The 15578-nt window shown below is 42.0% G+C and overlaps 1 protein-coding gene across 2 annotated transcripts; it reads left to right on the forward strand.

Moving 5' to 3' along the window:
* Positions 1-78: 78 nt before the first annotated feature.
* On the forward strand, positions 79-12298 carry SIX4 (SIX homeobox 4). 2 transcript variants are annotated; one of them, XM_033109016.1, is made up of 4 exons: positions 79-138; positions 347-1182; positions 3847-4532; positions 7976-12298. In XM_033109016.1, the coding sequence occupies exons 1-4, from the start codon at positions 136-138 to the stop codon at positions 8767-8769; spliced, it is 2319 nt and encodes a 772-aa protein (XP_032964907.1). In that variant the 5' UTR covers positions 79-135; the 3' UTR covers positions 8770-12298. The 2 variants fall into 2 exon arrangements, with proteins under 2 accessions (XP_032964907.1, XP_032964906.1); XM_033109015.1 differs by lacking the exon at positions 79-138 and having other exon boundaries at positions 289-1182.
* The last annotated feature ends 3280 nt before the right edge of the window (positions 12299-15578 follow it).

Genomic DNA, 15578 nt, shown 5'->3' on the forward strand with positions numbered 1-15578 from the left:
TAGCCAATGAGGTGGCGCGGCCGGGCCTGCCGGGCCGCCAGTGCCATATAGTATGCAGCAACCCGAGGAGTCACGTTGGGGGAACGGCAGAAAGCAGCTATCCTTTTACACTACTTTGCTCTAGCAGCTATCTTAATGGTGACTGCGTGGCCGGGGGGAAACCTGATCGGCCAGATCCAGCCGAAACCGGGAGGGAGGGAGTGGGCTTTCCGGAGGGGGGGAGGGGGGAGGGAGACGAAGAAGGAGGAGTAAGAGAGGGGGAAAGAAAGAGGAAAAGAGTGCGAGGGAGTGAGGGAGGGAGGAAAATAAACAACAAAAAATGTCCTCTTCCTCCCCCACCGGGCAGATTGCAAGTGCGGCGGACATCAAGCAAGAGAATGGGATGGAAAGCGCCTCGGAAGGGCAGGAGGCGCCCCGAGAAGTGGCGGGGGGCGCGGCGGCGGGGCTGAGCCCCCCGGCTCCAGCCCCTTTTCCCCTGGAGCCGGGGGACGCCGCGGCCGCCGCCGCCAGGGTGAGCGGAGAAGAAGGGGCAGTGGCGGCAGCGGCGGCGGCCGGAGCGGCGGCGGATCAGGTACAACTCCACTCGGAACTTCTGGGCAGGCACCACCACGCCGCGGCCGCCGCGCAGACCCCACTGGCCTTCTCGCCCGACCATGTAGCCTGCGTGTGTGAGGCGCTGCAGCAGGGGGGCAACCTGGACCGCCTGGCCCGGTTCCTGTGGTCCCTGCCCCAGAGCGACCTGCTACGTGGCAACGAGAGCCTGCTGAAGGCGCGGGCGCTGGTGGCCTTCCACCAGGGCATCTACCCCGAGCTCTACAGCATCCTCGAGAGTCACAGCTTCGAGTCGGCCAACCACCCGCTGCTGCAGCAGCTCTGGTACAAGGCGCGCTACACCGAGGCCGAGCGAGCCCGCGGCCGGCCGCTGGGCGCTGTGGACAAGTACCGGCTCCGCAGGAAATTCCCCCTGCCCCGCACCATCTGGGACGGCGAGGAGACGGTGTATTGTTTCAAGGAGAAGTCGCGCAACGCGCTCAAGGAGCTCTACAAACAGAATCGCTACCCTTCGCCCGCTGAGAAGCGGCACCTGGCCAAGATCACCGGCCTCTCCCTCACCCAGGTTAGCAACTGGTTCAAGAACCGGCGGCAGCGCGATCGGAACCCCTCTGAGACCCAGTCCAAAAGGTGAGCGCCAACTTTCCTCCTCCTCCCCTTCCTCTCCCCCACCCCCTTCCCAGCTTTCTTTTCCTCCTAGCGCTCACAAACATGGCGCTTACCTTCCCCACCAGCCTGGTCCGGCTGCCCACCTCTCCCCGCCCCCCACCTCTCTCTCCGTGGAGGGGAAGGGGGGCGGCGGTGCCGAGGGGCGGGGGAACCTCCCTCCTTACCCTCCCCCCAGAAGTTTCTCGTCGCCCGCCTAGGTCTCAATCCCCGCCCCCACCTCGGCTGGTCACTGCTGCCGGGTTTCCCACCCCCATCCCGCTGGCTTTGAAGTTGCCACTCTCTCCCGGGTTCTGGCAGGGCAAGGGAGCGTGTGTAGGGGCCGGAAAGGACGCTCTCGCTGCCGCCGGAGACCCGCGGAGGTTGCCAGCGCCTGTGGGGTCCGCACCTCCAAGGGGTCACACTGGCTCGGCGCGCGTCCGCGCTCCCCGACCCCCAGGGTTCCGCTGCCCCCCCAGGTCTGCGCTGGAGGTCGCCTTGGCCGCTCTGGAGGGAGGAGAGTATTTGGCGGGGGCTGGCGGCGCAGAAGGGGGTCTTGGGGCCGTCGAGGTTTTATGTGACAGAGTTAATCATTCACTGCCCGCCTTGGTTCCCTTCGCGGCCGCGGCAACGTGGGGTGTTGGTGCGGCTTGGCTCTGCGGTGTTTTGAAACCTGATTCTGAACTCCTTCGGATCGGATTTCAGTGCCGCTAGGGTAGTGGAGCTGGAGGGCTGCTTCTTGGGCCACGGAACACTCCGAGGCTCCCTCCCTCCTGGTACAGTGGTAGAAGGTAGGCTGGCATAAGGTGGACAGCGGGAAAGGAGTGGGGGTGCTATCAATTCCGCACCTCCAGAGCGCCCACCCTGGCGGGTTTGAACTTTTTTGACTGGAAGGGTTTTTTTCCCCGACTGGTGGAAAATAATCGGGTTTTCCGCCTCTTTTGTGCGTCCTCCCGAGTTAGACACCTGGTGTCTGTGTCTTGGTGTTTGTCGGGCAAAGTGAAGTAAAGAGAAGGTCGTTTAAAGAGATGCTGTCTCCATTCCCTCGGGGATAGGAGAGAAAGAATCCAAATGCAGCTCGAAGGTTCTGCTCGGGGAAAGAATCTGGGAGCCGGGAGCCTTCCCGGCCGTGCGAAGGTGATCACCAGGCGCATTCCAGAATCCTCCGCGGCCCGCCCTGGCCCCTGCGCTCCTGCGGGGCCCGACGGCTCCGGCGTTCCTAACCCCAGGCGGGAAGGGAAACGTTGGCCGGAGCCTGGCCTCCCGGTAACCAAAACAAAACACGCACTGAGACCTGCGTGTCCCCTTCCGCAGGCTTGCGGTTGACCCGGAGGACGTGCGTTGATAACGCCACGCACGCCACCTTAACCTGCGCCCGCTTGAGGCCGCAGATCCCGTCGCTCCGACCCGGACAGAATCCGGGGGACCGGGGAGAGAGGGTGGAGAGCCGGCGCGGGACGCAGGCCAGCTGCCCTGCAGCCTCCGCTCCCCGGTTGGGCGCCTTCCCCGGGTCTTCCCCACCACACTTTACCGGCTTCGCTCCCCACCCCCTCAACCCCCACCCCGAGTCCAGTTGCCTGGTTTAGGCCCCTCTCCGGATCTACCTCCCACCCACACCCCCAGTGAGTCACCCTCGCAGACGGCGACGGCGGCTCAACCTCAGCTCGTAAATCAAAGCGCTTTCTGCGCTCCTGGCCCCGCAGCCCAAAGCCGGAGTAATCCCCTCCCCTCGGCATAAAAGCGAACCGACCGCGGGGCACTGCAGGGATGTCGGATCTTCTACTGGGCCAAGTTCTGCCGCGCTTCCAAACTTCCAATGTCCTACTCACCAATTCTCCCCTACCCAGCCTCAGACCAAATGGGAAACCCCCACCACTACCCCTACCCGGAGTTGATATTTCCCAAGTTGGGGATCTGAAGAACACAGTCCTGTCTGGAACAGAAGGACCGAAGGTGCTGGGGAAGGGTCTGATAGTTACAGGGCAGCTAAGTGACCCACACCCTTTCCCTCCCACCTCACCAGGGCACTGGATGGTGTATGTTAAATAGGCCCCTTTGGCTTCCTTTGGATTCAAAGGCGACTGCACGTAACAGTTCTTGGGTTGAAAGTGCCTTTCCTACAACAAGGCCAGCCACTTTGTTGAATGAAAGAGTTGTCAGTCTGGTGGAGTAGAAGTTTGGGAGCAGGTGAGAAAATGATCTCTTGTTAACTAACTGGCAAACAAAACAGAACAGTTCCGACCTCCTGCTCCTTTGGCAGTTTCATTTACCTTCAAAATTACACTAATCTGAATTGGTTTGAGGGAAGGAACAGATTTCCTACACAGGAAAGACTGACCAAATCATTTAATGAGTTTTTTCTATGGTGTAGGCAGTGGCACATTTAACAGTGAGGAATAACTTCAATGCTATAAAAACGTATATACAATTCTCCTGTAAATCCTCTTAGTTGAATTTATATCTTCCTAGATGCTCTGGTCAGAATCTGCTGAAACGCCTCCTTGCTTAAACTGGACTAAAAGACTTCCTGCTGTGCTTTCCTTAAATACTGCCCTTAACGGGGTTAGAAGCTGGTTTTCCAAACAAGTGTTGCCATGCAGAATGTCAGCCCTCTGACCTTCTTAATGTCTTGATTTTCCCTCAATACAGTGAGTCAGATGGCAATCCCAGCACTGAAGATGAATCCAGCAAGGGCCATGAGGATTTGTCTCCTCATCCACTCTCCGGTTCATCGGATGGTGTCACCAACCTCAGTCTTTCCAGTCACATGGAGCCAGTATATATGCAACAAATTGGAAATGCTAAGATATTAAGCTCTTCTGGAGTTTTGTTGAATGGAAGTTTGGTACCTGCAAGTACTTCATCTGTCTTCCTTAATGGTAATTCTTTCATTCAGGGACCCAATGGAGTTATCCTTAATGGATTAAATGTGGGAAATACACAAACAGTGTCATTGAATCCACCAAAAATGTCATCAAACATTGTAAGCAATGGTATATCCATGACTGACATACTGGGCACTACCTCCCAGGATGTGAAGGAATTCAAAGTCCTACAGAGTTCTTCCCCTAACTCAGCAGCCACCACCTCGTACAGCCCCAGTGCCCCCGTGTCATTCCCAGGGCTCATCCCCAGCACTGAAGTGAAAAGAGAAGGCATTCAAACAGTGGCTTCCCAGGACGGAGGCTCTGTCGTGACTTTTACTACACCAGTGCAAATTAATCAGTATGGCATTGTCCAGATCCCCAATTCCGGAGCAAACAGCCAGTTCCTTAATGGGAGCATTGGATTCTCTCCACTGCAGCTGCCTCCCGTTTCAGTGGCAGCTTCGCAAGGTAAGAGTCTCATTTGGTACCATAATGCACCAGTGAATGTTTAGCCAGCTGCTGTAAGTGACGCATTTGGTGAGAGCTATGGATTGATGTGACTGTTCAGGTACCTTATTGGCTGCCACAGCTGCAGAATAGACTTGATTTGTTTCTTCTTCACAACACGCATGTAATATCCAGCTTGTTTGATTCCCTGGCATCGTGGGGATAGGCTTTTATTTTCCTAACAACTGAATGGAAAAATACAATTCATAGCAAGTCTTGCCAGTTCTACAATAATAGAAATATGATAAGTCAATCGGTGCTTACAGAATAACCCATTGCTTGACATTTTAAGATTAAAACTTAATATTGCTAAGAACACAAAATTAGTGGAGCAGTTGGTAAGAATTGTACACTTTACATAAGCATTATTTATTTAACCAAAAAGTGTTTTAAAAGAGAATTGTGTTTGATTCATGTTCCTCCTGTAATTAAGATTACAGGCCTAAAAGAAAACCAGAATGTATGATTGGGTAGCTATTACTCTGCATGTATACTCACCTCCTAGATGTGTGTGTTTATTTATGAAGGCAACTGTAAGCCTTATTTTATGTTTGTGGCTTTACTAAAGGTAATCTGCTAAAGAAACCACTGATGTAAAATTCGGAAAACCTGAGGCTGATATACCGATTCTTCCCTGACTTTAAGCATATCTGGATGGCTCTGTGTCATTTCCTCTATATAGAAACCAGAAGGGTTAGAATGGCAGTGGAGGTTGCATGACCCCTTGAATTCAGGAGTGCATGTTTGCCCTCCTATAAGCAAATCTGAAAGTCCAGATTTTTTACCAAAGCAAAATAAGTAATTGTTTGCCTTAAAGAGAGTCTTCCTGTGAAATGGTTTTATCAAAAAGAAAAAAAGTCAATTTATGCACAACTTTTTTTTTGTACAGCTATGATCTACCTTAGCTTATTTAAGGCACTAATGAAAAAATTGTGGAGTAAGTTTCATTCTGTACATTTGTTTCTCTTTAGGTAAAATGGTAGTAAAACACAGCACTCCTGCAGCATACTATTTATTTTTTCATTGCTCCAGGTTATGGAAAGGATTAAGCTAAGTCACTATACAACATAGGGCAAAAATATGAAAACCACAGGGAAAGCCAAAATGCTTAGTTTTATACTGTGGATCTAATCCCTTTTCTCTCTTAAGGAAATTTCCAAACAGTATGTAACATTTTAAAGACAACATATTTAATAAAAAACAAATATGGTATGTAGATTGGGGAAGGAGAAAAGCAGAAGTACTTTTCACATGTAATCTAAAAAAGTGCTGCCATAGAAAATTATTACAAACTAATGGCTAATTTTTAAAATGGGGTATTCAATATGAATAAGAATAGTATTTTTAGTTAAAAAAGCTAAGATCAAATGACAAAGCTGTCAATCCTTAGACTGTCTGGGTGAGTTGAAGGCTTAAGTTTAACCAGATGGGCCCAGGAAGGTCCATGTTCCTTTATATAATAGTAGTCATATATTGCAGTTCTTAATAGAGGATTTGGAGATTCAGCCTTTCTCAAAAACACATACCAAATCTTTCCTAAAAATGCCTAGACAAGGTAGATTATTTTTGTATAGTTGGGATTTACATGGAAAAGCAGAATATCTACATCTTTTTTTTTCACTTTATAATCTGTAAAAATGAGGGTTTTTTTCCTTATTTTACCATCATTACAAAGTTATACTTATTTTTCAATTGGATTTTTAAACCAATTTTGAAGTTATTCAATTTATAATTCAATTGCAGTTATATTTAAATATGAAGTTTTAGATCACATCTGCTTTTCTCCTTATATATGTTATCTATATATTCAGAAATATTACTTTAATTATACTCAGTAGCAGTTGGGGAAAATTTCATATCTATTATGTTATTTATGGCTCTATCAAAAAATAATTATTTTGTTCTTATATCCACTGGCAAACAATTTCACAAACACATAACACAAGAAAATAAAAATCTATTTCAGATGTTTTTTGCTACAGTTTAGCAGCCAACAAGAAGTTTAAAGCATACTTAAGTTGAAGTCAAACATTTTTAAATGAAATCCTTTTTCACTTGTTTGGCCTAGAACAAACATTTATGTTAAGGAAGAGCCCAAACATACATAGAAATGTCTTTCTTAACACAAGTATTTCCATGACCAATACTTTTGGGTGGCTAATTTTTTTTAAAGTTCAAATATAGTGTTTTTGTTTTCTTTTTTCCTTTAAAGACATTCTTTTGCATTTAGGATGCTTTAAAATGTTTGGAAGACATGAACAGCCCTGTGATACTGATTTATCAATATAGGTAGTAATATAATCACAATTTTGTAGTAATGCAAGAAGGGATATGTTTTAGGTGAATTAGCTTTACCATTTGGGCTGTTTTCTCAAATAATAAAGAGTTTACTGAGCATCTAATTCAAGATCAGGGTAAACAGCCCTTCTGAAACCATTCTGTTACAAAACTCCCTCAAGTCTACCATTTCTTCAATGGCAAGATAATTGCCATTATTTCACTGTGCCTGTGTAAAGACTCAGAAAGAAAAGGGTTTTCTTTGATGGTGGGAGGTGGGGGAGGGCTTGATTCATCTACATCAACTTAGTTACCTGATTTGAACATCTTCTCAGCTTTCTACTTACATTTCTTTTTCTACTTCGAGTCTCTGCAGATCATTATAGTGAGAGCCTCAAAAAATACAAACGTCTTAGAGAAGCATTAACTCTAGTTCTTTATATTAATCTATATTTGTTAAAGCATATTACATTATTATCATTAATTCTTCCTATCAGTGCAACACAAATTTCAGAACTGGCGCAAGAAAAGGAAAAAAGACTTATTGAATGTTTTGTTGACTTGATATTACTTTATGGTTAGTCTGGCAAAAGTTTTCAACTTGTCTGTACAGGTTTATATTGTTAATTTTAAGCCTCAAGGTAACTCATTTTATGTGGTGTTTTCTACATTTCCATTTATATTTTATGTGAGTTACTGAGCTTGTCCTGAACAAAGGCATTTTATTTTGCATTTGTGTTTTCTATTCTAACTGGCAAAGCTAGCAATAACTGTCAACTAATTGAAAGATAGCAAGTTGGAATTTATATGGAAAATAATATCTTTTATGAACCAGAAACTTGACTGAAATTAGAACTTGGAAAAGATTTTTTTTTTCACACTTGGTTTCTAAACCAGTAGTTCTTACTCCCACTTGGTCATCAGAATTCCTCAGGGAGTTAAAAATACACCTGCTCTAGGACTTACTGAGCCAGATTCTCAGGAATGGAGCCTGGGAATCTGTAGTTTGAAGTGCTCAAGGTGATTCTACTGAACCTGAGAAAAACTGTAAAAAAGTAACTTTTCTCTCTCCTCTCAGCTCCATCAGTGATAATCTATACTTCTCTTTTTTTTTTTTTTTTTTTTAGGTAATATTTCAGTAAATTCAAGCACTTCAGATGGGAGCACATTTACAAGTGAGTCTACCACAGTCCAGCAAGGAAAGGTTTTCTTGAGCTCTCTTGCTCCCAGTGCAGTGGTATATACTGTTCCTAATTCAGGCCAGACTATAGGATCTGTTAAACAGGAGGGCTTGGAAAGGAGCCTGGTATTTTCTCAGTTGATGCCTGTCAATCAGAATGCACAAGTAAATGCAAACCTGTCTTCTGAAAATATCTCGGGGAGCAGCCTCCATCCCCTGGCCTCCTCATTAGTTAATGTATCCCCAACTCACAATTTTTCCCTGACTCCCCCTACCTTACTAAATCCCACTGAGCTAAACCCTGACATTGCTGATAGCCAGTCAATGTCTGCACCTGTGGCAAGCAAATCTACTGTGACATCTGTTAGCAACACTAACTATGCAACTCTTCAGAACTGCTCCCTTATTTCTGGTCAAGATCTATTGTCAGTCCCCATGACCCAGGCTGCCCTTGGGGAAATAGTGCCTACAGCTGAAGACCAGGTGGGTCACCCCTCCCCAGTAGTACACCAGGATTTTGTCAGAGAACATCGTTTGGTTCTGCAATCAGTAGCTAACATGAAAGAGAATTTCTTAAATTCTGAGAGCAAAGCAGCAAGCAACTTAATGATGCTGGACTCCAAATCCAAGTATGTCCTAGAGGGCATGGTTGAGACTGTCTGTGAAGACCTGGATACAGACAAAAAGGAGCTTGCCAAGCTCCAAACTGTCCAATTGGATGAAGATATGCAAGACTTATAAACTTTATTCCCCATCCCCCTTTTTTTTTCTGGCATTAGTGAACAATCTTTTCATGAAGCCCTGAGGACATAAAACATTTTCCCATTTAAAGGGAAACACTAGTTTTGCAAGTAAATGCATTCAAGAGACTTTGGGTTGATCTGCATGAAGATCACAGTTAAATAATACAGTAGAACTGCATTACTGCAGCCTTTTTGTTCACATATGTTCTCGTTTAAATAGATGGAGACAAAGGAACAAGATGGAATATGTCAAGTCAAAGTGTATCATTTGGTTGACTCAATATAATTCTAAGGTCAAATGGAACTTGATAGTTTTTTTAATTTAAAAACCTAACAGAAAACTAAGTATCACTACAGAGCATTAGAAACAATATGATTCTTTTTTGTTTACTTTTACTCCACGGGCATTGATAACGTTAAAAACCATAAATGGTACTCCACACTATTCTACGGGCATATTTTTGAATATATGCATTTTTGTTTTTCAGCATTTTTGTGAAAGTCTTGGTTTGTCTCTACACATTTCCAAATGTGATTGCTAATAGTTCTGTATGGCTGAGAAAGTTTGCAACTCCACTAAAAACTCTGAAACAAATTTCAGTATAAGTGTAAATATATTAGTCCTATAAGCAAGGATTTGAGTAATTACAGTGAAATTTATTTATGCTGTATGTTTCTCTTATACTTCAGACATTATGAACTAAAAAGAAAAACATTTTCTTACTGTTTAATTTATTTTTATTGTTTGAACAGGAAGTGAACATAGTTATTTCCAACGAAGTTTTACTTTTTGTAGGGTTTTAAAAGTAATGATTTTTATCAGAAGTCTATTAAGGTCAATATTAATAACACTGAAACAGGAACTCCAACTCCCAATATTGGAATTTTGGTACTTTTTTTCACGTCCTTGTTCTTTATTTAGCAGCTCTCTGATTCATTTAAATATGTTTTATATAGAATTCTATGTGCCTTTTTACCTTGTGGCCTTTTTATTATTCTTACAAAGGTACAGAAGTGTCAACAGAAGCACTGATGGCTCTTTTCTACTATTCTAACAGGGTTAATTTCACCACAAAATTGCTTTAAATCCAAAGAACTTAAGTTTCACTTTTATTATGCATAATGTTTATGATGCAAATGGTAAACAACTAATTAATGTTAATGCTTTTCATTGCAATGAAAATAATAACAATTATAGACTACCATGTAAAATCAATTCTGTGGGCTATGAAAACAATCATTTTAAAGTAAAGAAAGAATACGTATGTAGATTCCATTGAGCAAAGTTCTGTCCTGTTGAAACTTAGTTCTAAATGTTTTGAATCAGTTGTTACATTATGACATATGACTGTTGTTTGCACTATATTATCATGTCTTCTTTAAAAGGAACTCCTTCTGGCTTTCTATAAGAAGCTTGTTTGATAATGTTGTGAGCTGTGGTTACAGTTTTTATCAGGACTCTGAACACGAGATGTAATAATGCAAATACATTTATGTAGTAAGTAAAGTCTCTGGTCTCTGAAAAGGAAGAAAAGTGGGGAAATGATCTCTTCAGAGAATACTTAAAGTTGTTGAACATAAAGGTATCACCACATCTTGCTTTCTTTAAGATCAGAACAGAGTCCACTCTAGATCTCTACAAGCCGAGCATGTAGAGTAAGGGCCAAAGAGGATTTAACTTCTGTTGTTATTGCGAATGGAACTTGCAGGCATAGATGAACAGCCCTATGAAGAATTCCTCTCCCTTCATTTTGATAAAGAACTTAGGTCCCAGTTTTGTATAGAATTGGTAAATGTTCCTAAACTGCTGAAACTACGTTTTTTGTTTTGTATTTTACAAAGTCAGGTGTTTTAGAGTTCTCTTCCACTCCACCACTACTTATACAGCTTGTTTTTTTCTTTGAATGTGTGCTGATCATGTTACTGAGATTAATTACATGGTTCTATAGTATAGTTTACATGAAAATGATGTTTTCCACTTGATTGCTGCAGATATCAAAAGTTTGTTAATTATTTAAAAATACCCATCCAATAAGGGAGGTGAGAAGGTTTAAAAAGTTATATATGTTACATATATAACTGGAAAAGTTTTATATGTCTTCCCAAAATATAATAAGCCTCTTGTATTCACAGTTCTTCCTCTTTTCTCCCTTAAGATAGCACAAAACTTAAGACTTACCTAGGCAATCCATTCATACTCCCAACGTGGTGTAATTATACCCCTACAATTACTTCAGGTAGCTATACAATATACCAGGTAAGAATCAATGCACATTATAAAGAACATATTGTTCTTTTCTAACTTTCAGTAAAATACGGGCCAATTGGTATGTAGCCCATATATATGTGAATGAAATAAGATAAACCCCATGATCTCCGTGCACAGAATTGCAAATGTCTTTTGCAATACCAAGGGCCAGACTCAGAACCCTTGGAGTTCATGTGGCAGAATTTCTCTCTTACATAAACCAATGCTTGAAGATGCTACAAATGACCCTCTAATGATCCCCACAGAGGAATCAGAATGGGGTAAGTAACTCAATCTGCAAACCCCAACCCCTGTGGCTGGCTGTGGGATTTTTGGTGTGAGCCTAACTATGCACTCTTATCAGCCAGAATTTGGCATTTAGCTCTTACTTACATCTATCTAGTAAAGGACAGTCTGTTGCTTAAAGAGAAGGTGCATTTGTTCTTCAACCAAGCAAGAGCACCTATCTTGTACTGCTTTATAGCTTATGCATATTTATAATAATGAAAAGACTGAATTGTACACTTTTCAGTGCCTTTCTTGTGTTACGAAAGGCAGGTAGATGTTATAGCCATAGATAAAAATCCATAGTGTAAATTACACACTGACCTTAAATCTCCTTGTGTATGCCCTTACATCTTGCATGTTAAAAGTTGGATTACGGGGCATATGTTGCAGCCTGCCCTGCTACATGTTAGACAAGTGTGCATTAGTACATAGTGAGAAATTCTTCATTCTTTCAAATGTTTTTGACAGATCATCTCATCATAAAAAATATAAGTAATTCAGGAAAACTGTGGGGGGAAAATTACATTTTACAAAAAATGTTTCAAAATCTTCCTAGAACTTAGATGATTAGAGCCTAACATTTATTTTGTATCCAACTGATACATGTCATGTTAATTTAATATTAACCACCATACAATTTATTAATCAAAATTATATAGCATGTGACTTTTGGCTTTCAGGGTTCTCAAAAAATTTTATTCTTTAGTTGCATGTACTGTATGTTTAGAGGCAACCAGTTATATACTCATATGGTTTTACTGTGCCTTACACAAAGAGAAAATCTATACAGAATGTATATCATGGGGTGGGGTAATAGAGTCTTTACTGCACTGTTAGGTGATGGCACACAGAGCATGTCCAAGAACATTTCTGTGCTTAATTACCCAACCAAAGAGATCTAAAGTATGTATGTTGTACTGTAATAGGGGTTTATGCCTGGACAATTAAGTGTTTTATTTGTTTTCTGAAATGATGTGAACTTATTTTTCTAAACACTATGCTAAATAAACTTTATATTTATATATATCTTGTGTTGAAAGTTATTTATCCCTGAAAAAGCAAAGAAGAAGGAAAAAAACCCGTAACAAACATTTCATAGGTTGGCAAATATGAGGACAATAGGAGTCATTTTGGAAAAATAATTTCTGTTGGTCTCTGTACAAAATTATGCAATTCACTTAACTATACGGCATATTCAAAGCTAAATGATTAGATTCCATCCTCCTTCAGGGAAAGAAATGTGTCTTATTCATTTGGGTGTCCCAAAATCTGAAATCTGGTACTCTAGAAGATTGAGTAGAATTAAATTGAAAGGGTCCAAAGACCTTTCCCAATCTTACTGAAAACTCTGTATAACCCATTTTTTAAAGCACTCCCATTAGCCAAAGTCTGGTTACATCACAGTTGGGTCCACCAGTGGTTTGATTTAAAGTGATGGACAGAACTGCATTACTGACTGTGTAGAAGACAGATTGGTACAGTTTGGTCCTAATTGTAAAATTACATGGTATCTGATTTTGTATGCCTCCCACACTGAAATGAAGAGGAAACTAGTAATAAAGTAGAACTGTACACTTGTATTACAAAACTAGTTAAAGCCGTCAAGTTAATTTCAGATATTATGCCTAGACTTTTTTATATTCTTGCCATTCAGTTCACTTATTCAGCAATTTTCTGTGTAGTTAAACCAGGTAAAGTGAATAGTGTCTCAGTAAGTGAGTTTAGAGTCAGAGTATGGTAGAGTGATTACATTTTATAACATTTTCACCAAACAAATATTTCAAAACATTTTACAAGGTCACTGATCTGCTTGAAACATTTTTTGGCTCCTCAAAAACTAGCAAATTAAATAAAGCTCCTCAGTGGGAATTCAAGTCCTTCAGCTATATGATTCCATCCCGTTTTTGCAGTTTCCCCTAAGAAATAATAAATGGAAATTTTCCTTTGCACATCACCATTTCCAATACAAGAGATAGTAAATAAATAAACAATATATTCAGATAATGATCCGTGCTAATAGGGTAATGGGATTGAGAATGGGGAATGGTACAGGGGGGTATATACATTAGGTTGGTCAAGGACATATTCTGAGGAAGTAACAGTTCAGCAGAGAAGCTTGAATGATGAGACCCAGCCAGCAGGACCTAGAAAAGAGCATTCCAGATAGGGAACAGCAGAGCCCCAAGGGAAGAGCAGAGCGGCTGGATCACAGTGTTAATTCTAGGGGTCATGTGATAGGAGAGCCAGTCAGATAGGCAGGAATCACATCACAGATAGAGCTCTATTGTTCTGTGCCAAATTGTTTGAATTTGAGTCTGAGAAGCAAGGAATGATACAACATGATTTATACTTTCAAATATCATCAGGCCTATTCCTTGGAGAATGGCCTTATAGGAGGCACGAGTGAAGGCAGGAATTACGAAACTGTCAGGTTGTCCTAAGCTGTTGGACAGGAAATACTTGAAGCATGCATGGCAGTTTGTCCCTAAATGTCTCCAGAATTTTGTGCTCTCCAAGCTTTCTGTCTACTCTGCCTCCTGCTGTTAGCCAAAGCTGCCAGCTTCCTGCTGGGATTGTCCCAGCCTGAACCTGTCCCTGAACTCCAGACTGGTAGATCTAGTTCCTTAGTGGATATTTTCAGAATGTCCCAGTCAACTAGGATTCCATATATGAGCATTTATTATCTTTGCCCAAAGTCTGTTGCTGATTTTAGTAGCATTCATTTACCCATTAGCCAAGTAAAAAATCTGGGATTCACTCTAGAGCTGTCTCCCTTTCTCCCCCACTCCTCCACCAGATCACTATGTGTATCCAAGTCTTCTCTTTCACTGGCTCTTGAATCAGTTCTTTCCCCTCCATGCCTAAGTTTACTGCAACAGTTTAGGCACTTACTACTTCTCGACTGGATTATCACAACCACCTCCTATCTGGTATCCCAGTGTCTGGTCCTCATTCCAGAATACATTACAACTATATTCAGAAGGAACTGTCAGAACTCAAGACTTACTATCCCAGCCTTGCTTTCCAGTTTATAACCTTCAATGGCTCTCCATTGCCTACGGAAGACCATTTAAACTCCTTAACATGCAAAGTCCCAAAGATCCAGGCCTTACCTCTCCGTCTAGTCACAACTGCAGCCACATGAAACTATTCTCCAAAGAGACCAGGTTCTTTCTTACCTACCTCGTTCTGTGAGTAGGCAGGGATTTATACCTTTCTTTAATGTGGCACTTACCACATCCCTGGAATTATGTGCCTGCCTTTCTACACTTTCATCTTTGTTTCTCTGGCATTTAGTAGAACATAGTAGGCACTTAAAAATTATTTATTGAATGAATAGTGACTCTAACAGTCATTCATCCCTTTAAATCATTTCACTTGCTATGGATTAGGGAACTTTATGGCTAAACTGGTTAAAGTATTATCCCTATTTAGAGGATAAAAATAAATCAATATATTTTGGGGTAGGGTCGGAGAGCGGGTCTTTGAATCTTTTAGCATTAGTGAATGGTCTGTATAGTAATTATTTTTCTTACTGCCCCAAGGTTTTTTCCACTTACTTTCAAATATAGGTTAGATTCCAGATGACAGAGGTTGACTAAAGTTTGACAGACACTCAGGGCATTAGCAAAAAATGTACTCATTAAGCCCTTTTAGATCAATGTTTCAAAATAGTGGTGATGTACAGAAAAGCTATTTATAATTATGTATAGATATGCTTTCTAAAAATATTCTCTCTGTAGATATATTACTTGTATTTGAAATGAGCAAATATCTAAAGAGTCCATGAGGAATAGTAAATGGAATAAAGAATTTAAGCATTAGGAAATCTGGATTCTAATTAGCTTTTAGGTATGAAAAATATCAACTTACTTCCCTGGACTTATTTTCTCCCCCATTGAAATGGGTATGTTGGATATGATTATATTTGAGATCCATGTAGTTATGAAAAAGAAGGGTTAATATTAATAAAATGCATTCTCCACCCTAATACCCCCGCCCCATTTAAGAAGATCAAATCAATCACACGGTGATCTGCCAAGGGCTACAAATGTAAAAGATAAAATAATTGGTACTGAGTCAACAACCTGTGACCCCCTAGAATTAGAGGTGTAGATTTAGGTGAGACAGGTCTGGTTTTGAACTCTCGTAGGTTCTTTACCTGTATATACTTTGCTCCCTAATGGGGCTGCCCTTCTCTCAGGTATTGCCCTACCTCCCTAAGTGCCTTAAGTTATAATCCTGGTGTGGCTGTTTAACAGTTTAAGGTA

Source organism: Rhinolophus ferrumequinum, chromosome 6 (assembly GCF_004115265.2).
Source record: "Rhinolophus ferrumequinum isolate MPI-CBG mRhiFer1 chromosome 6, mRhiFer1_v1.p, whole genome shotgun sequence".
Taxonomy (NCBI): domain Eukaryota; kingdom Metazoa; phylum Chordata; class Mammalia; order Chiroptera; family Rhinolophidae; genus Rhinolophus; species Rhinolophus ferrumequinum.